A 20,792-nucleotide genomic window follows, 5' to 3' on the forward strand; every position below is an offset into this window, starting at 1 on the left:
ATATAAGGAACCCAGCAAATTGCATCAATTACAGCAATCCTCATACTAAGCAAGCATTTAGCGACAGTGGAGAGGAATACTCCCTTTTAACAGGAAGAAACCTCCAGAGGATCCTGGCTCAGTATAAGCAGCCATCCTCCACGACTCACTGGGGATCGAGAAGACAGAGCAGACACACACACACACACACCAAGTAGTGTTTCTATGGTTACATTGTGATGTCTTAGTAAATATTCTATTTGGCAAGAGATAAACTTTATTGTATTTATCCGAGTGGATCTATAATTAAACGGGTAAACTAGTAGTAGCACATCCAACGTCAAGGAAAGCAAAGTTATTATCAGGAGAGGGAGAATGTTTAAGTGGTTAGCAACAGTGTGCTAGACGATGGCCCCCTCCATGAGGCCACCACAGCTCAGCAGAACATCGTTGTAGCTTCTTCTGGGGAGAAAAACACTTAGAGAAAATAAAGTTAACATGTCCATAAGAAAATAAAAACCATATAGCAAAAATATCACAAATGTAGAGTTTTTAATCATTTGATTAAATTACATAAAAACAATCCAACTCTCCAACCAGCTTCATCCATCGTCTCACATTTTGAAATACAGAATAAAACTTTATGCTGATTTGAAACAAAACTTTTACCTCCTGTTTGACTCTTGCATCATGTAAAACAGTCACAAATGTGTTTCCTGAGAGAATTTTCTTTATTTGAGCTTCAAGAAGGCCTTTAGGCAACAGTAGCAGAAAGAAGCACCGAATCAGTTCATTCATGTGGTTTAAATATTTACACACACCTCCTCTCTCATCAGTCACAGCTCTAGCATGCACTAGTTTTAAAGAACAAAACACTTTGGGCACTTCAATAAATAAACAACCAAAACAGCATCAATGTGAGTAAAATACATGAAACAGATAAGAGGAGGAGAGTTCGGGCGGGGCAGAGGTACGTTAAGGTCCTACGGTGTTCTGGATGACCCAAAAAATCCTACAGAATCTTCTGTTGTAAGAATATTTGAGAATTCAGCAAATGGAATTTTAATGGCAGGAAATATAAAGTAGATGAGATATAAGAGAGGAGTAAAACATGGTTGTTTCATTGTAGTATTCACATTATCAACATAAACGAGGAAAAAATGGCCTCAAAAAGATATTTTATTTACATATTTAAAAAGTCGTGAATGTCTAGTGGTCGAGAGGTTTTCCTTCCAGCACCATCTGGATTTCTTTGGCGTCCAGAGTTTCGTATGTCAGCAAGGCGTCTGCTAGCTTCTCGTGCTCCTGGCTGTAGGTCCTCAGAATGTTTTTGGCCCGATCGTAGGACTCCTGAAGCAAAACGATGGTTTTAAAAACTTAGAAAAGAAGGTAAAAACACCCACACTGGCGAGAGAAGGACGCACCTTTAGTAAAACTCTGACTTCCCGCTCAATGGCAGCTTGAGTCTCGGGACTCTGCTTGGAAACGTCTCCATAGGTCATGACCCCAAGCTGGGCGGGAGAAAAAAAAAAACAGCCTTTTCAAACTTTAGCCGAGGATCATTGCAAACACAAAGGAGTGATTAAAGTCAAACACAAGGGTTTATTATCTCCAGTTTTCCCTCCGTTTCCGATGATTGAACATAAAAGACTCGGATTCCACTAAAAGCTCTCACTCCGACTCAGTCCCTCGCTTTCCGTGGTCCTACAGAGCAGAAGAAACAACTGAACGCGGTTTTAGGTGACGCTACTTCATCCTTTAATTCTTTTGCTGCCACTAATCACATTTTATGATCCTCATTAAACAAATATGAACAAATCTCTCTTAATTCAGAATATTGCCTTCTGTGTCATTATTTAGTCTAATAATTGATAAACCTCCAGCGTGTTCATTAAACCTCACCTATGCTGCCACTTTGTGACAATAATGACTCACACTTCTTAGATTTATTCAACTGTAATTCAGCTTCATGCTGATTTAAAACAGAAATCTCCGAATTGGCTAGTTAGCAATCAGAAAGGCCCTGGCTTAATGAAGCTATATTTGGCAAAGTCTTTAACAGGAAATAAACGGTATAAAGACATATTTTGAAGTGTTTTGAGTAGGGATGGGTACCTTTGACATTTGAATCGATCCGGTACTAATTCCTGGTACCTAGGAATCGATACCGGTACTTAACGTACCAATTTTAGATACTTTTGAGTGTTTATTATTTTAATTCTCTTTTATAATTAAATATATATTTTTCTCAATATATAACCATATTTGATAAATATCACGATAAATAACATTCAACTGTTTGTATTTTAACATCGTCCTTGTAGTTTTATAAGCTGATAATTAAACTGAAGCAAACATCTTTACTGTGAACTGAATTTACTGTGTATCTTCATTCCTTTTACCGTCTTTTTTCATTGGATGTTTCCTACTGGGAAGCTAGAATTTCCGAGGAGAAGCCGAACGCACCATTAGCTGATAACAACGGTGGCAATGGAAGCTAACATATCAAGCTAACGTTATCTTAACCGCTGGAGCAGATTAAAACGATGATGCCTCACACTTAGATCGTTGTCGCTGGTTTCATCTTCACCCAATCACCCGTCACATTTAGTAAAGTGAAGCCAAACTTTAGAGCGCGTTCATGCTCTTCTAGTTGGAAATTCGGAGTTCCGAGGAGAAAGCGAACGCACCATTAGTGAAACGGAAGCTAACATATCAAGCTAACGTTATCTTAAACAGTTTATTTAACTGCTGGAGCAGATTAAAACGATGATGCCTCACACTTAGATCGTTGTCGCTGGTTTCATCATCACCCAGTTACCCATCACATTTAGTGAAGTGGACCCAAGCTTTAGCGTGCGTTCTACCATGCTGCTCTGTTTACAACTCGCTCGCAGGGACCGACGACATAACGCTCTTGCGCAGCTGTCTTGGCAAGTTCTCGTTATGATGGACGGGTACCGAAACGAGGCACCGTTTGAAACGACGTGAATCGGTGCTCGGTCCGTACTATGGAATTCGGTCGGTACCTTAAAAAGTACCGAATTCGGTACCCATCCCTAGTTTTGAGCACAAAAATTACACCATCTTCACAGCTTCTCCTAAGGGTTTACACCTAGCGTGACTGCTGAGCTAACGGCTAGTCCAAATGCAGTTATTTTCTACACCATTTTGAAATGTACCATTCCCTTCTTCAGGGGTCGTTCCAGCTGGAATTGCCTAACACTTCTGAATGACAACATTTGAAATAATAAAGTTAAATGTTTGTGAAATAACGATTTTACTTGAGTAAAAGTTGAAGTTTTCTCCAGGGTTTTAACACGTTAACAGTCTGATGCATCATGTGATTACTACCCCCAGGAAAAGAGACAACTACATCATTTTACATCAGTGGTATTGATCTGTAGTTTTTACCTTATCACTCATGCCGAACCGGGTCACCATCATTTTAGCTATTTTGGTGGCACCGTCGAAGTCGCTGGAGGCTCCTGAAAGCAAACCGAAGGAAAGGGGGTGTTACAACGGGAGCATCTTAACTTTTTTACCCAACCGCTCCTTTGAAGCTCGTACCCGTTGTAACGTTGTCGTCTCCGAAGATGAGCTCCTCTGCGACGCGTCCGCCCATGCTAACGTCCATCTGAGCCAGGAGCTGGGCCCGTGTCTCACTCCAGCGGTCGCTCTCTGGTAGCAAGGACACCTAAACACCAGGTGACAGCTTAGTTTTAGAACGACACCATAAATGGATTACTTTAAGCTACAATCAAAACTAACGTGTCCAAGTGTCGGTCCTCTGGGCATGATGGTGGCCTTATTGATGGGCATTGCGTCTTTGGTGTAGTAGGCAACGATGGCGTGGCCAGACTCGTGGTATGCTGTGATGGTCTTATTCTTCTTGTCTATTTCTACGCTGCGCCTCTCGGGACCTGACAGGAAAAGGAAAACCCGGATTAAAGCTGGAACTCCTCCTGGGATACATGAGGGTTCCGAAGCTTATTCACCCATTAGGATCTTGTCCTTCGCAAACTCCAAGTCCTTCATCGTGACCATCTCTTTCTCGTCAACCGCTGCCTTCAGGGCTGCCTGGTTCACCAGGTTCTCTAGTTCTGCTCCGGAGAATCCCACAGTGCCCCGGGCGATGATCTCTGCGTCGACGGCTGAGAAACAGCAAAGCAGGATTTACTCAAGTGACCAGAGACAAAAGTCTTTACAGAGAGAAGGAACAAAGGGATCCTCTGAGGTTTAACTTCACTGGTTCAGCTCTTAGATCAAACACAGCAGAATGTTCTACGGGGACTTACCAGGGTCCACTTTGATCTTAGAGAGGTACCAGTTGAGAATTTCTTTGCGTCCTTTGACATCAGGGCGAGGGACGGTTACCTGCATGTCGAACCTACCGGGCCTCACCAGAGCGCTGAAGAGCAGCAACACAACAACATCTTAAAGTTTGTCCGGTCGTGAAATTTTCTGTAAAAATCAGAGCCGCTACACCTGTGACACACACACACACACACACACACACACACACACACACACACACACACACACACACACACACACACACACACACACACACACACACACACACACACACACACACACACACACACACACACACACACACACACACACACACACACACACACACATACTTATCCAAAGCCTCGGCGAAGTTTGTAGCACCGATAACGATGACGCCTTCATTTGGCTTGAACCTGTAAGAGTTTATCACTTTTTAGATGAAATCTTCATTTCTGTGGAGTTTTATGACGACGACTGAAACTGACCCGTCCATTTCCGCCAGCAGCTGGTTGATGGTTTGTCTGGAGTATGGGTGCATCGGAGATTCGATCCTCTTCCCCCCCACGCTGTCCAACTCATCAATGAAGATGACGCACGGAGCGTTAGCTTTGGCCTCTTCTGCAAATCACAAAGGAACGAGACATCAGTTGGATACGACTTGAGGAGTTTGGACGTTTTCTCAAATGTAGTAAACTCACTGAAAAGGTTCCGGATCCGACTGGCACCGACACCCACAAACATCTCATCGAACTCCGATCCGGAGGCATAGTAGAAAGGCACGTCGGCCTCTCCGGCTACGGCTCGCGCTAGCAGAGTCTTCCCTGTTCCCGGGGGACCAACAAGGAGGATTCCTGTGGGGGAAAAAACACAAAATTAGACTTAAATCTTATTTATCTTGACCAAAAATAAAAGATTATAATACCTTTAGGCAGCTTTCCACCCAGAACGGTGAACTTCTGTGGGTTTTTGAGAAACTCAACAACATCCTGTAGCTCATTCTTGGCCTCCTCCACTCCCTTGACGTGCTCAAAAGTCACATTCTTCATCTGGATCGGGTCGACTGCCGAGTCCAGACCAGATGTGGTGCGGAACCTCACTGTGAAGTCCCAAAACAAACCCATCAGGACCAGATTTCTCCCGACTCTCGCCTGGTCACAGACTAAATGACTTCTTAGTGCTTACTGCGGCCCACATGTAAACATGAGGATCCAAACCTACAGCTACTCATTTCACTGCAGCTGGGTGGAAAATATAAACAGCTGGTACAGACGTGTAGGGGTTAATAAAGAGTAGCATGCACCAAAATAATCAGTCAAGCTCTACATGCACACCATGGCTCAAATCCAAGTTTCTTATAACTCAAAGATACAACTAAATCGCGGAATTAAAGGCTGAAAAGTGATTTTATTTGAACGAACTGTGCGTTTTTTCTTCTTCTAGGGATGCTGCGAGGGCAGTGTGCACACAGAGCTCTGATCTTAATTGTATGCATATGAAAGAATGAAAACCGACACCAACCAGCGTCAGAAAAGGAGCCTTTACCGGAGAGAAACGGCGTTCTCGACAGGCCGTAAAGACCAATGAGCAAGAGGACCAGCAGGACCAGCCGGGTTCTCCTCAGTGAATCTGTCGAAACATTACAGGAGTCATCCGTCTACGTGTCGCTCATTCGGAAGAGGATCAGAGCCCCCCGAGGAGAAAAGACCTCGGACTTAAATCTCAGGATTCTGACAATAATGTCAGAAATCTAACTTTTTTCCTAAGAATTCTGGGTAAAAAACTCAGAATTGATGTATTTTTTTTCTTTTCAGTGGCACTAATCCTCCTCCGTAAATTCAACACAAGAATGATCTAATCCAAACATAATTGTTTTTAGCCGTGTACCTTGAGTTCTCTGAGTTAAAGTTTGAGACCTCATGAAGCCCTCCGTGAAGCCCGTCTTGAAAGCCTCCTGCTGGTTTTCAGGGAGGTTTTTCTGTTTTACAACTTGATCCAGAGACTGTGGCTCCGCCCCCTTGTCCCTCGTCAGCAACCCCTGAAAAGAAAAGAAAACAAACATGTTTAAGCCGCTTTGTTTATTTTAGTCAAAACCTCACACTTCAAATAAAAACTCTAATTACTGAAGAGTTGAGCTGAAAATTATAGCATTTTTCTATAATCAAAGTCTGACACCACCACTTTAACACCCTCACAAGACATTGTTTAAATATCAACTGAACAAGGAGCCTACCTTCATGAAAGTCGGTGTGTAGGTCTCAGACTCCAGCGGTTTGTCGTACCCAGACTCCATTCGTCTGCTCTTTGTTCGAAGAGTCTTAAAACCCCGGCTCTGAGTCCAAACTAAAAGGATCAACACATTAGATCATTAGTAAACTGAATAAAACCACAAAACAACAAATCTGTAAGTCTTAAATACCAAAATCAGTTTCTTACAAGGCAAAAACTGTAGATCTGAGCAAACTTCTTGAAGAGGGGTGTGATACCGTCTATGACATACGAGAGGGCCCAAACCCTGTAATCTTCTCTGTGGAAACCCTTTGAGGTATAAAAACAGATCCATAAAAGTTATTTTTGTAAATGACAGCCAAAAAAAGAAAAAGTTGTAATGAGCCGCTCACCATGCTTGTTTTGAAAGAAGCTGTCCTCAGAGATGTGACTAGCTCTCCATATTGAAGCAACAGTAGGAGGCTCCTCTGAACTCGGAACAGGCAGCAACCTGCTGACCAGCTCGTCCAGCTGACTCACCCGGACCTCTGAAAGGCCCAGTTCCCTCAGACTAACACTCGGCTACACAGAAACAACAGCAGGAGCGGGTTATTTATAGAGTATGTACACCTTTGCAACAGAATAAAGATGAGAAGCTAGAAGAAAATCAAAGACATGTTTATTTTTATTTATTTAGCAGACGCTTTTATCCAAAGCGACTTAAAATTTATAACCTATAGGGCGTGTTGTGATCTGTGGGGGAAACCGGAGTACCCGGAGGAAACCCACGCATGCATGGGGAGAACACGCAACTCCACGCAGAAAGGCTGCAGCCGAGTTTCGAAAAGCAACCTTCGTGCTGCGAGGCAACAGTGCTAACAACTGCGCCACCACGCAGGCTGTGACTCAGGTTTGCACTGTTGCATATGAATGAACCACAAGACTTGTGGATCAATGTTCATTAGTTTGGAGAGATGACATCAAAGTAAAGAGATTTAGCTCAAATGTACTGCACTGTGTTGGGAGCAAACCAGTCAGAGTGAATCAGCGCAAACACCTCATAGTCTGCACGGTGGTGAAAGACTGATGATCTGGGCAACTTACAGTCACTGAATCAACCAAAAATTTCTCTATATGCCAAAGTATTTCATAATCAGTTGTGGAATTATCTGTCTGACAGCTGAAGATTGGTTCGAATTGGGTCATAAGATATTAAAGAGCAAGTCACCCCCTACAAGAAGCACACTTCACTCCCACTTCATGTTTGAAAAATGCAACAAATGCTGTTGCCTAGCAGACCGAGAGGGTGGAGCCACTAACAAATACACACACTCACGACATTGTGACATCATAATGTACCAGTTTACATCATAGCATACCTCTTAGCCAATAGCGGTGGCAGATTTAAATTCAAATGCAGTGAAGAGCTTTTACCTGACAACGGCACAACTGACAGTTTCAGGCAGAAAATTTAAATTTTAACTAAAATGCACTAAAGTGCAAAACTATTGACTACACATGTCTGCAGCACGATTAGACACGCATTTATATAGTTTATCAGAAAAAATAGTTGATTTGGGGTGACTTGCTCTTTAACCTCCAAAATAGCAACAGCATGGCTGAAACAGAAAATAATCACAATGCCGTGAAGGTCCAGTTAAAGTCCAGACCTCCCCCTGACTGAAATGTTAAAAGAGCTGACCTTAAAATAATGTCTGCAAACTTCAATGATCTGAAGCAACACTGTAATGAAAAGTGGCCTAATGTGACTCCACATTGATGTGCGACTCATAAAGCATGCTTGCATAAAGTCAAACATCTGACTTGTTTTTTGTGTCCCACTCACCTCTTTCAGGTATGACTTGTGCTCCTGAGCAAAGTCTTTATGAAGGGTCTGAACTGAAGCTGTGGCTGAGCTCTTCAGAGAGTGAAGCGCGTTGATGACCTGGCCCAGAGGCACCATCATCTGGGAGAAGCAACATTAACAGAAGACCAACAGTCTCTCATCACATGGTAACACAGATAGCCTTGACATTAATCACATGTACAAAGATTAGTTATTGATTAAAATAAACAGATAGGTTGTTTTGTTTTAAGGAGTCTTCCAAATAGGACAGTGGAGCGGGTCAGGATTATGTTTGTGTTCCTGCTAAGTTCGCAGCTCTGACTGAAGGGAGTTATAAAGCGGATAAATTACAAGCTACAAATCCATATCCAGTGGGCTTTCAAATACAAATCAGAGGACAAACAAGCGACCAAAACTATTGGTTTTATAGTGCTCAGAAATCATAACATGACGCAAGCATGGGGTGATTTAACGTTGACATGCTGTTAGCATTTAGCTAAACCAAGTTGTTAAGGACAAGAACAAATATGTCGCTAAAGCAAATGTCTATAGAGCTCTTAGTTGATCACATAATGTCTACTAAGATTAAACGCAATTTTTTTTTATCAAAGACCGACTGAAGCGTAAAGAGACAGACACAACTAGACAAATCATCGATCAGCTTTTCAGTCGACTTACCTGCTGTGGTTGAAATGACGTCGCCAGCGAAAACATTTTTGCTTAAAAATGTTTGAAAGACTACCTTTGAATGGTTGCTGAGTGAAGACAGACCTTCTGAAAATGTAAAAAAAACCAATCCTCCTCAAAGCGGTGTCTTTTTGCTTTCCTTATTACACAACTATCAGCAGTTACACAACTTTTTAAGCTAACAACGGCAAATGGATTCTCCTCCCGGCGTCTGAGGTCAAATGACTACAAAATGACATACACTACAGACAAATTACTTCCGGGTATAACGTGCATTATCACATTTTCAATATAGGTAATATAAATTTAATCATTTTAAAACTATATAAATTCGCTTAAAACTTAAGCTTTTAATTTAATAAATTAGTCAAATAGCATTTTTTATTGAAAACGATAGTTTTTATTCGTCGTGACCTGTCGTGACTAAGGTCGTGACTGCCTGATTGAAATTACTTTTATTAAATAGATATGTCAATTCAAAATAAAAAAATACCTTATGAAATTATAAAAACGTTTTTAATTTATAGTAATCTAGTTGTAATTCAAAATTAAATAATATAATTTAACAGCTTGTGATTTCATGTCTTATTTTTTATGCAGGCAGATTTTGTAACTTTTAACTTTACGTCATTGGACTATGCTACAGTGCGAGGAATTCAAAAATTAAAAACAAACTCTGAGCTGTTCGGTCATTTAAGTGTTTACTTTAGGCTAGCTGCTTGTTTAAGGGCGAAGCTACTTTCTCATCTGAATTAACAATGGAGGTAGTTGAAAAGCGCTCCTCCAGGTTTAATATGAAATCGGTGGAAATTCCTAAACCACCTTCGATCGACGATTTTGACGTTTTGAAACCCATTAGCCGTGGCGCCTTTGGCAAAGTCTATCTTGCCAGAAAAAAGTGCAGTGCACGTCTATATGCAATAAAGGTGAGTCTTTCGCATCGACTTTGAGAAACGTGGTTAATATTTTAATAAATTAGAACTAGTTATTTTTCTTTTTTTTCTTCTTTTGTGTACAGGTGATGAAAAAGGCAGACATGGTTGACAAAAATATGGCGAGTCAGATGAAGGCTGAAAGAGATGCGCTTGCTCTCAGCAAAAGTCCCTTCATCGTTCATCTGTTTTATTCCCTTCAGACAGCCACTAAGATCTACCTGGTAACAGAACAAATAAATCTGCTTTAAAACATTTTAAGAGAAAAGAAAAAATTTGAAGCAATAGAAAATAATTTCCATAGCCTCTTGCATTTGTTTATATCGTGAAAATATTTTACTCAGGACTGCAAATTCAACAGTTTTCTTTAAATTAAAATAAACGTTTTACATGCTTTCTGTGTTTTCTATTTTTGAAAGAAGTCATTTAGTTTTTCCTGCTTTTCTTTTTTGTTTTGAAAAAGCCCCAAACTGTTTTGCACGAATCAAGTCAGGCAACATACGCAGATAAATCATTTTGTCTTAAGATAGTCTTGTGGTATGATATCTTCTGCTTGAGGCTGGCACTATGAGAGACAGCCTGGCTTTAAAAAACTCATTTGAATATTAGATAACCTTTATAACTCAGTTTTAAATTCACTTTTAACAATTGTTTTTTATTTACAGGTGATGGAATACCTGATTGGTGGAGATGTCAAGTCACTTCTTCATATTTATGGATACTTTGATCAGGATATGGCTGTGAAATACATCTCAGAGGTTGCTTTGGCCTTGGATTACCTCCACCGTCATGGAATAATCCACAGGTAGCTCGACACAGACTGACGTTACGTCTGAATCCTGCTGAATGATCTGCTTTTATCATGTGATAATTATCTTTTCAGGGACCTGAAGCCAGACAACATGCTGATATCTAACGAAGGCCACATCAAACTAACAGACTTTGGGCTTTCAAAAGTCAAGCTTGACAGAGGTACGATCTCCTCTGAGCTGAAACAAGTTACAGGGATGTTATGGAAGTTTGACAGCCAAAACATGTGTAGAAATAATAAATTTCTTCTTCATACATTCTCCTGCAATGCCCTGGTCCTGTAGAATGAGCTCTGGCATTTTTACTGTGATTGCCTGTTTTTCTGTAAAATCACAGAAAAAGAGAGCTGCTCGGGTCGAGCAGGCTGCTTCATGCGCGTTCACGCTCAGGCATCGCCCGTAGCATTTGCTATCCGTAGCTTTAGCAACAGAGAGAGAGGCAGTGCCAACTCAGCCACTTTGTCGCTGTTCCTAACGCCTAGTGACGAACCTAGCTACATTTCTGTAGAAATTTCTTCTATATATTTCCTGCAAATTTGCAACAAAATAGCCATTTTCGCTCCGAACCGTTCTTTGGTTTGACGTTGTTTCAGCTGTCCTCAAGTATATAAATGTTACAGATACAAAGGACGTTACTGGCGCTTTAGCTCACCTAGTAAGACGTCGGACTCTCGTGCAGAATACCCGGGTTCAATTCTGGATGTGAACATAGTTTATTTAGAGTTTCTTTTTTACATTAATGGTATATTTTTTACAGTAAGATGCCCAAATTTTTATTTGAGACTCGCCGAACGGCATTGAATTCACGGATAAAAAAGATGTGGGTTCAACTTTCATTTTGGAACAATTTTTCAAGCAAGGGAAGGGAATGATCTGAGCATGCAGGAGGACTGACCCATCATAAACCTTTGTCGACTGTGCTGAAGAGAAAGGTACAGAACCAAATTAATTAATTAATTAGCTGCACGTTCTCCTGTCCACTGTCCTACGGGCCACACACACACGCACACACTCACACACACACAAGGGACTGTCTCAGCTGTTATTTTCGTTAAGGAGTGTGCACGTACAGCATGCGCACCTCGTGCACGAGCCTCCTATTGAAGCTGTCGTTACGCTTTTGGCCTGAGGGGGCAATCGCGAGCATAAAAATTCAAAAGTCTGTAAAGTCCCTTTAAACCTATTTCTGATGTCTCCTTTTGTCATCTGTGTGGTTTTGATTTGAAACAGAGCTGAGTCTGATGGATATCCTCACCACTCCGTCCTTGGCTAAACCAAAACAAGATTTCTTTCGCACCCCGGGCCAAGTCCTATCTTTAATCTGCTCCCTTGGATTCGTAAGTTCATTCATCTTAAATGGGTAGTGGGACTTATTTTGTTGTTTGTCGTGACCCTCTCCTTATTTTGTGAAATGCAGAACACGCCTGCAGGAGAAAGTAAACGCCACAGCAGCGCCTCTGTCGTGTCCAGCCCAATGTCCTGCAGCAAAGTCAAACAGAAGAACAACTCTCTTGGTTCTCCTTTGACAAACAGTACATATCAGCTGTTTTCTCCGACTGGCTATGAAAATAAAATAGGTACGATATTAACCGTATGCAGAGCCTGTTTTAACCTGAGTCTGTGCAGTTATTCACTTATCATCTTTGTTATGACTTCCTCTTCATTACTATTGTTTTTTTGTGTTTTTTTATTTTATTTATAGGACCTAAAATTAAAACGTTCACTCATCATAATCTGACAAAAAACCTGACTCCCACGTTGCTGAAGATCAGGAAGAGGTTTGAGACGATGAGCGCCGACAGCACCCCCGACACCGAGGGTGGCGTCAGTCCCATGTGGGAGTGTGAGGAGGTCAGTAGATGTAAACCTGTCCAAACATTTATGATCCAGAGTGTACCTCCATATCTCAAAGGGATATTTCAGCCGTTTTGATGCGTCAGATAAAAAAAATATTAACAACTTCAAAAGATTAGCCCTGTTTTAAACCAACACCGACGAGTTTTACACACTGTTCATTTCAAACTGGGTTTTAATGGTTTTTGAGCCAGAAACCTGAGGAGCTTCACATTAGGCAGCACTAAGCAGCCATCTGCTGACCAGAAACTGCACGTACCAACTTTTGTGGTTCAGGTAGGAAATCTAGTCGGCGGTCTCTACATGTTTTACGGCTTTACTGTGGTGGTAGTTCTTATAAAGGCCTGCACGTAGTTTTTCAGTTTGCCAACTGTCAATAAGAAGTGTAAGAAGAAGAATTTAGCTTTTTTCTGTTGGGATAAAGGTTTGCAGCTGTTGTAGTTCTGCATTTAGCCAGTGGGGGGAGATGGGGTGAGGGGGGTTACTTTAGAGGTGTGTATCCCTCATTTAATCAATACATTTGCAGTGGTCTCTAGTAGGAATGAATGCCTTGTAAGTCAAACATATACCGGCACACCATTTCTCTGACCTAAAAGTTACATCACAGCTGAGCTCAAGGACGTAATTTTCACTTTAGAAGTGGGGGGGGGGGGACACGGGGGGTATCTTTACAATATGTTCTAAGGGGAAACAGGCTTCAACACAAACGGTTGCTTTCCGCTTGGTCCTAGAGCTCAACCAGTGTCAATTTAATATAGCGTAATATTGTTTTTGGATGGTAAAAAGTGCAGGGGTCAAAACTTGACTTTGGAAAAAGTGGGGGGGACATGTCCCCCCTGTCCCCCCCCAAAATTACGTCCATGGCTGAGCTTCAGATGGCAGGTTTTTGAGTCTTATTTCCTGATATATGAACATCTCGCCTCAGGTTGGATAACAGCAGTGCAACTCTACCACTGACTTGCAATGTTGGTGGTGGTGTTGCTAATGCTAACAGTTAGCTGAAACTTTCCGAGACGTTCTCTGCCGATTACCGGTCGTTAAAACAACAGCCTTCCCCGTCGTGAGTCAAGATGGGTGAGTCCATGAATGTTAAGTGTCGTTGTGACGTAGATCTGTCAGGATTTTCAAATCCTTGAGTTTTACCGTCTATTTTCTTTTAGAAGGTAGGTGTAGGAGACTATTTTCGTGCTCAGCCTGCATGAAAAACTCAGAGTGACGGATTTTAATCAGAAAAAACATGGAAAAATGTTTTTTTTGTTTTAGTCAACGACTCCTTTAAAACGGCAGCAAGACACTTTATTCATAGGCGCACTCGGACTAGCTGTTAGCTTATCAGTCCTGATGGATGGAAACTCGATTTCTCTAAACAGAGGATGTTCAGGAAACTTTCTACAATTCATGATTTTTATACAGATACACACTTCAGAAGGGCTACCATATCCCTAGTTGGATGTTTAGATATTCTTGTCAAGCTGTGTGTCGATACTTTTACATTTTTTTTCAAAAAATGGGACTTGATTTTTTTTTTTTTTTTTTACAAGATCTTTAGTTTTTTTGTGGAGGCAGCTGTTGGGAAAAACACTGAGTCCAACACGATTGTTTCTAAAGATTCTTAGACAGAAGTGATAACAATAAATCTAAACAGGGTAAATGGCCTGTATTTGATATAGCGCCTTCTAGAGTCCTGGAACCCCCCAAGGCGCTTTACAACACCATCAGTCAGTCATCCATTCACACACACATTCACACACTGGTGGGGATGAGCTACGATGTAGCCACAGCTGCCCTGGGGCGCACTGACAGAGGCGAGGCTGCTGAGCACTGGCGCCACCGGTCCCTCCGACCACCACCAGCAGGTAATGTGGGTTGAGTGTCTTGCCCAAGGACACAACGACAGCGACAGACTGAGTGGGACTCGAACCTGCAACCTTCCGATTACGGGGCGAGCACTTAACTCCTGTGCCACCATCGCCCACATTAGGCAGCACTCTGCAGCCAACATGTCATCAGTTTCTCTACTACTATTCTTATTAATTACAGCATTTTAATAATATTGCTTTTCTTGTTTTTGTTCTATTTTTAGAAAGAAAACAAACACGTTGATAATCAGAGGGTTAGAGGGCAGTCTGAGTCCAGAGAGCCCAAACAGACCCATGGACCCACAAAACTCTGCACAGCTGGGGTCTCTGCTGAGGCCTCTAGTAGCGTGTCAACTAAAGGACCGCATCAGGACTATCTTTTAGGAGCAACACCTCGCTGCTCGAAGCCGGTGTGGGACCACTTTCCGGCTGCAACCTCTGTCAAAAGGACATTTTCACACGTAGAATCAAGCCCAGAGTCGCTGGAGGTCAAAGCCAAAAAGGGAAATGCGGACTACAAGAGATGCTGTAACATTCCAGAAGATGCTGGGATGAGTCACACTGGTCTGACTGGAACATTTTCCACCTTCAAGATAGGTGGCTCCCTGGGGAAGGAGGAAGCTGTACACATCAGTCTGAAAGGCTCCAGTCCCATCGTTGTGGCTAAAAGTCTGTTCAGGGAGGTGGACGAGCCGACCGAGAACGTGTTTGAAGATGCCTTTAAAGACTCGTCACCTTTTTGCCTCGTGTCACCTCTACCTGGGAACGCCGACATGTGCCGGAGCTTGAGTCTAGACCCTGACGGATCCATGCATGACACGTCTCTCCCTCTGGACATCCATCCAAACAAATCGGCAGAAACTTCTGCTTCTTACGCCGAAAACGAGGACAATGAGGGCTCGTCAATGATGGAGACTGTTGCTATGGTAACCCCGGGAGGTGAATCTCCGCTTTCCCTCAGTCGACTCGCTGATCCTGTGCGGAGTGTTGCGGAAGTCCCCCTGGTCCTCCGGCAGCGAAACGCAGTGGTTTTCCGCAGCTACTGCAGCTCCATCAATCGCTCCAGCGTGTTGGGAGGTTCCAGGCTCAGTTTAGGATCAGTGGAGACCATGGATGTTTCCACACCCGCGTCTTATCACTCAGCCCTTGGAGCTGCCACACCCGTGCAGCAATGCCGTAACTCCAACAGCTCCGCTTATCAGGTTGGTGCAAGAATATGAAATGTACAATACCGTATTTATTAAAATTATTTTAAGTTCCACTTTGAAAGCATGCTTTTATTTTGTAGCAGCTCTTTTCTGCTTTTATAGCAGCTCTGTTTGTTGCACACTTCGTTGACCCAAGTGTATCAAGTTTAGTTAGTGTCTGTAGGTTTTAGCGAATTCTGAAGGCAACAAAAATATTTATTTCATATATTTTTTATTTTAAGTAGGAACAAACGTTTGTAATTTATAAAGATTCTAGTATAATAAAACTTTTTACAAGCTTTATTTACCACTAAACAGCTCCACTCTGCCCCCTGCTGATCTAAACCAGGGTCTGCAGTTTTCTTAAAAACGTGAACTCTGGCTGATTCTTAATGAATTTAGTTAAATAATCTTAATTTAAATATCTAGCGAAGTAATCCTGATTGCAATGCACCAGTTCAGATTTTGAAGGCCAGTACTTCTTTTTGATACTGATATTGACCATTTCTGATTCATCTCAAAGATATTTAATAGAATATCTATAATTCCTCAATAATTGATCTATAATTAATAGAATACACCTTTTAAAAAGTTCTGATCAACTAAAAACTTATAAATCTGAAATAAAAACAATTCCAAATAATTTTTTGCTAGCTTGAATTAGCTCTTACGTTTAATCAGATCGTCCAGACACTCATTGAGCTGACTGTGCTGACTAGTCGATTCCAGTCTAGTGCATCTCTAATAATTTCTTCTATAATCCTAAACTGATTTTAATCCAGTACACTTTTTTGCACTTTGTAAATCTTTAATACTTCTTAAAATTTCTGTTTGACCTTCAGACTCCCCAGCCTGTGTCGACCTCCCACACCCCTTACAGAACTCCAAAAAGCGTCAGACGGGGTGCGCTTCCTGTTGAGGGTGCACCGATCTTGGGAACGCCGGATTATTTGGCTCCAGAGCTGCTGCTGGGAAAGCCACACGGTAAAAGAGAGAGCCTCTGACACCCGACGAATCCAGTCTAAGAGTAAATGCTGCTTCACGGTGCAGCTCTTTATGACAGGAATTCTGCTTTAGTTGCAGGAAGTGTTCAGTTTGGTAAGTTTGGAGCATTATTCTTGCATGCCCTGCCCCCTCCCATCCCAGGCTGCTAATGCATTTGAGGAAATGTGCTGATTCCTGCCCTTCTGGGTTAGAAGGAGGTGGTTTGAAGTGTCTAACTGGACATTTACTTTAGTGTTCTACAGGGTATCTGCAGGTCCTTAAAAAGTCTTAAAAAGTCTTAAATTAGCTTTTCCAAATTTAAGGCCTTAAAAATCCTTAAAAATGACAAATAATCCTTAAATAGTTTCCAAAGGTCTTAAATTACCAAAGACCCAATAAAAAGATTCTTTTATTTCTATAAAATTGTCGTGAATTTCTAGTTAGTTTGGCATTTTTTGTGTATGATACTGGCGTAAGTGGAACCGTATACATTCAATTGGTTGTGAAAGGGGGCTATTTTTAGATGAGCACGCTAGTGGGAGTTTGCGCCATGGGGAAGACATGGCAACATTAATGGTAACTGGATGGCTAATCCCACATTCACGGCGTGGTTAGCACCTGTTCCAGGGAATAGCTGGAAATTATAGCTTAAATTTAATTTAAAAAATAGCTTAAATTTGGTCAAAGTGGCCTTAAAAAAGGTCTTTAAAAGTCTTAAATTTGGCTCCCTTAAACCTGCAGATACCCTGGTTCTAACATTCATCTGATAGCGGGGGGGGGGGGGGGGGTTTGATTAACAGGACAGACGGTTCATTTCCTGCTTTTAAAAATTTGGTGTCAGCGTGCTGGAGCGCTTTCATCGCTGCATAATCATAAACACGTGCTGTCGTGAGGTATTTATTCATCATAACTCCACTGATAAATGACCGTTTTAGCTTTGCAGCCAGAACCTCAAATATTCCTTCCTTGTGCAGTAGATGCTGAACTGCCTGTGCGGATGCAAGCGGACGTTTGCATTAGGGGTAGACCGATATATTGGGCTGATATTTACCGTTTTTATACACTGGTCGATATTTGTCCTTAGGAAAGCCGATTTAAACTCAGCACATCTCCACGCAGCCCGGTGCTGTTCCAGAATTTATTTCAAATGCAATTTTTTACATTCACTAATAACATCTGCATAATAAATAGTACTCTAACTTTATTTAGGTGTCTGACTTTAATACTGAGAAGTGCAGTTAAGATTTGTCGGTTAAATTCAGAGTTCAGAAACTGATTCAGCTTCAGAAATTTTGAGCATCAGCTGATGTTATTAGTGACGTTTCAGCATGAAAATAAGGTGGAAAATATCTATTCATGAAAATCGGCCCATAAAAATCAGCAGTACACATCGGCCATCGCCGGACCAATTCTCCTACACATCTGTATCGGCATTAGAAAAACAATATCGGTCGACCTCTAGTTTACATCTCACAGGAAACTCGGATGAGAAATAAACTTTCATCCCTTTCCTCCCAAACAGACTGCATGGTGGACTGGTGGGCGCTTGGCGTGTGTCTGTTCGAGTTCCTCACCGGCGTTCCGCCGTTCAACGACGAGACGCCTCCGCTGGTTTTCCAGAATATTCTCAACAGGGGTGGGTTTGTTTTTTTCCTGTTAGCATAAAGCTGGCTTTTAGGATCTCTAATATTTCACCACTTTTTTATTAGACATCCCCTGGCCAGAGGGAGAGGAGGAACTGTCTGTAAACTCCAGGAACGCCATCGAAATCCTGCTCACCATGGAGATGACCAAGCGTGCAGGTCTGAAAGGTAACAGCCCCATCTTAAAACATCATCTTTGCATAATTTTAAGCAAAACGTTTTCTGAAAAAAAAAAAAAAATTCATAATTATTTTTCAAAGTTAATTAGAAAAGCTTTAACATTATTTTAATACTTTGGAAGGAATTAGCAAAATAAAACCCTATAATATGTGTAGTTGTTTACCGATAGTATTATTTAGTGTAAAAATATTAAATTAAAAATTCATTTATTTAATAAGTTTTCTATTCTTATTCTTTAATGTTTTAAATTAAAGCACCTTTTGCAGGTTTTCAATTTGGTTGTTTCTGATTCTTCAGCTAATTGACTAATTTCCCATAAATTAATAAGATTTGTGTTAATGATTAAAAACTAAAATATAGTTATCAATAAAATAATAAATTTAATTTGAGCAATTATTTTTATAACATTTGGTACAACTGAAGAAATATTTACTAGGACCGTGACTTTAACGCGTTAATTGATTAATTTGAAAAAATGATGCGTTAAAAAAATTAAGCCATTTAATCACAGCTTGCATTTCGAGCAAGGCGGAACCTTTGTCATCGCACGATTTCCTCGTAGACCGAAAATCACTGACACACACAACAATGCACAGCGCTAATGGCTACTAAAACGGAATAAAAACAGAAAGAAGTTGCCTTGCTTGGACTGATGCTGGATTTAGGAAACACGTCCGCCTCTTTTCTTAACTTGGAAAAAAAACCTTTCAGACAACAACGGAGTCCGTGTCGCGGACATTTTTCAGAGATCGTCTGCTGCGGCTGCCCGGTGGCACCGGAACCTTTACAAAAGTTGCGGTTATCTATATTTTTAACATTTACGTAACATCTGTGCAGCGCTGAAAGCACCAGACAGAATAATCATGTGCCCTAACAGTAGTTTATGAAAGTAGTCAGACAAACGAGAGGCACCTGGCTGCCGCTGGGAGAACGCTCCGTGTTCTACTTGATTTGGGTCTTGTTTCATATCACACAGTGACATTTGAATAATTAAAATGCATTTTTTAATTTAAAAGCTTTATTTTACAGTAATAACCATGTCTAATGTTTGATTCTCTGTCTCATAATTTTATTTAAAAGTTTTGCTTTGAGGGCACATTTTTCTGAACGATTAAAATGCGATTAATTTAGATTAATTAATTACAAAGCCTCTAATTGGATTAAAATTTTTAATCGAGTTCCGGCCCTAATATTTACATTTAATTAAACAACTGACTTTAAAGAGCCCAACTTGTATTAAATGGATGTTATGGTTTAATTAAAGTTTATGGTATATTGATAACATTTATAATACAGTAAATGTTCGATATATTTTAGGCAGTAGAAAATTCATGAATTCTGTTTCCTCTGATATTATGTTTTTTAAGTTGTGCAGATGATAAAAATAACTCATTTTTATTTTAAATTGATCAAATGACTGACAGGAGACCTGTGCTGCGTGTCCTCCATCGCTTGCCCAGAGAACCTAGTGAGGGCGAAGCGAATACGGTCGATGAGTGTCTGATTAGTTTTAGTTTTGTTCAGTATTTTGAACCTCCACCAGAACTCCGAAGCCACCCCCTGTTTGACGGCCTGGACTGGGATGACCTGCAGAACCAGCCGATGCCGTTCATTCCTCAGCCGGAAGACGAAACCGACACCTCGTACTTTGAGGCGAGGAACAATGCTCAGCACATCGCCGTGTCGGGATTCAGCCTGTAGCTTCAGCTGGACGTGTGTGAGGAGGGTTTCTAAACGGCACCAATTTTAAAATTAATAATCTATTTAGGACAAAATCAGAGTCCTATAAATAAACGAGTTAATGGTTTTGATGGTTTATCTGCTCTGATTCTTTTAGGTTTTAAATTAAGTGCAATGAGGCTGTTATAAATAATATTCTGTTCTCTGTTCTGTTTAACCTGCTGCTGATTTTCATGTTTCTTTCGTCTTCCTCTCTTGTTTTAAATGTCCCAGCTGTTGTACTTGGGTGGGCGTGTCCCTTAAAGGGCCGGAGCGCTGTTAAAGAAACAACTTTAATATATTATTTTTTTTAATCTTGTAATGATCAGATTGTAGCAGTGGTCACTGCTTATTTTTTTCCATTTTCCACACTACAAATGAATGTCTTTTGACTTTTTTTTTTCTTTTTACATTTTTCTCTAAGAAAAAAGAGAAAATATCAATTAATTTGTACCAATTTCCCTTGGGTATCAAAGTAATTTCAATAAACTCTAAATTTGATTTCTATGTGGGTAAAATTTCATTTTTTCTACAAATGTGACAAAGTACATAACATATTCTTATTATTAGCAGTTTAAGGCTAACCTTTCAACAGGAGATGATTAATCT

General features: G+C 41.0%; 2 protein-coding genes across 5 annotated transcripts; one reads left to right on the forward strand and one right to left on the reverse strand.

Annotated features, from left to right (window-relative positions):
- Positions 1–514: 514 nt before the first annotated feature.
- On the reverse strand, positions 515–9,268 carry LOC107383035 (ATP-dependent zinc metalloprotease YME1L1). 2 transcript variants are annotated; one of them, XM_015955439.3, is made up of 18 exons: positions 9,008–9,268; positions 8,330–8,449; positions 6,897–7,065; positions 6,712–6,813; positions 6,509–6,618; positions 6,163–6,313; positions 5,821–5,904; positions 5,201–5,374; positions 4,977–5,129; positions 4,764–4,896; positions 4,629–4,691; positions 4,278–4,390; positions 3,978–4,133; positions 3,751–3,902; positions 3,550–3,676; positions 3,394–3,467; positions 1,404–1,490; positions 515–1,329 (listed from the first exon to the last, which is right to left on the reverse strand). In XM_015955439.3, the coding sequence occupies exons 1-18, from the start codon at positions 9,041–9,043 to the stop codon at positions 1,189–1,191; spliced, it is 2,145 nt and encodes a 714-aa protein (XP_015810925.3). In that variant the 5' UTR covers positions 9,044–9,268; the 3' UTR covers positions 515–1,188. The 2 variants fall into 2 exon arrangements, with proteins under 2 accessions (XP_015810925.3, XP_015810924.3); XM_015955438.3 differs by having other exon boundaries at positions 5,797–5,904.
- Positions 9,269–9,649: 381 nt separating this feature from the next.
- On the forward strand, positions 9,650–20,684 carry mastl (microtubule associated serine/threonine kinase-like). 3 transcript variants are annotated; one of them, XM_054751055.2, is made up of 12 exons: positions 9,650–9,942; positions 10,035–10,172; positions 10,614–10,753; positions 10,832–10,920; positions 11,988–12,094; positions 12,175–12,334; positions 12,460–12,608; positions 14,695–15,672; positions 16,500–16,641; positions 18,164–18,277; positions 18,351–18,452; positions 19,889–20,150. In XM_054751055.2, the coding sequence occupies exons 1-12, from the start codon at positions 9,775–9,777 to the stop codon at positions 19,966–19,968; spliced, it is 2,367 nt and encodes a 788-aa protein (XP_054607030.2). In that variant the 5' UTR covers positions 9,650–9,774; the 3' UTR covers positions 19,969–20,150. The 3 variants fall into 3 exon arrangements, with proteins under 3 accessions (XP_054607030.2, XP_070409486.1, XP_015810927.3); XM_070553385.1 differs by having other exon boundaries at positions 9,651–9,942; positions 19,989–20,150; XM_015955441.3 differs by having other exon boundaries at positions 9,652–9,942; positions 20,008–20,684.
- Positions 20,685–20,792: the final 108 nt, after the last annotated feature.

This window comes from Nothobranchius furzeri, chromosome 7 (genome assembly GCF_043380555.1).
Source record: "Nothobranchius furzeri strain GRZ-AD chromosome 7, NfurGRZ-RIMD1, whole genome shotgun sequence".
NCBI lineage: Eukaryota > Metazoa > Chordata > Actinopteri > Cyprinodontiformes > Nothobranchiidae > Nothobranchius > Nothobranchius furzeri.

Coding starts and splice junctions, on each gene's coding strand:
- LOC107383035 (XM_015955438.3), bottom strand. CDS start 9,043: ATGTTTTCGCTGGCGACGTCATTTCAACCACAGCAG. Junction 4,391..4,628: donor TTCGCCGAGGCTTTGGATAA/GTATGTGTGTGT, acceptor GCTGCTCTTCAG/CGCTCTGGTGAGGCCCGGTA. Junction 1,330..1,403: donor AAGTCAGAGTTTTACTAAAG/GTGCGTCCTTCT, acceptor GTTTTGCTTCAG/GAGTCCTACGATCGGGCCAA.
- mastl (XM_015955441.3), top strand. CDS start 9,775: ATGGAGGTAGTTGAAAAGCGCTCCTCCAGGTTTAATATGAAATCGGTG. Junction 10,921..11,987: donor AAAAGTCAAGCTTGACAGAG/GTACGATCTCCT, acceptor GATTTGAAACAG/AGCTGAGTCTGATGGATATC. Junction 12,335..12,459: donor TGGCTATGAAAATAAAATAG/GTACGATATTAA, acceptor TTTTATTTATAG/GACCTAAAATTAAAACGTTC.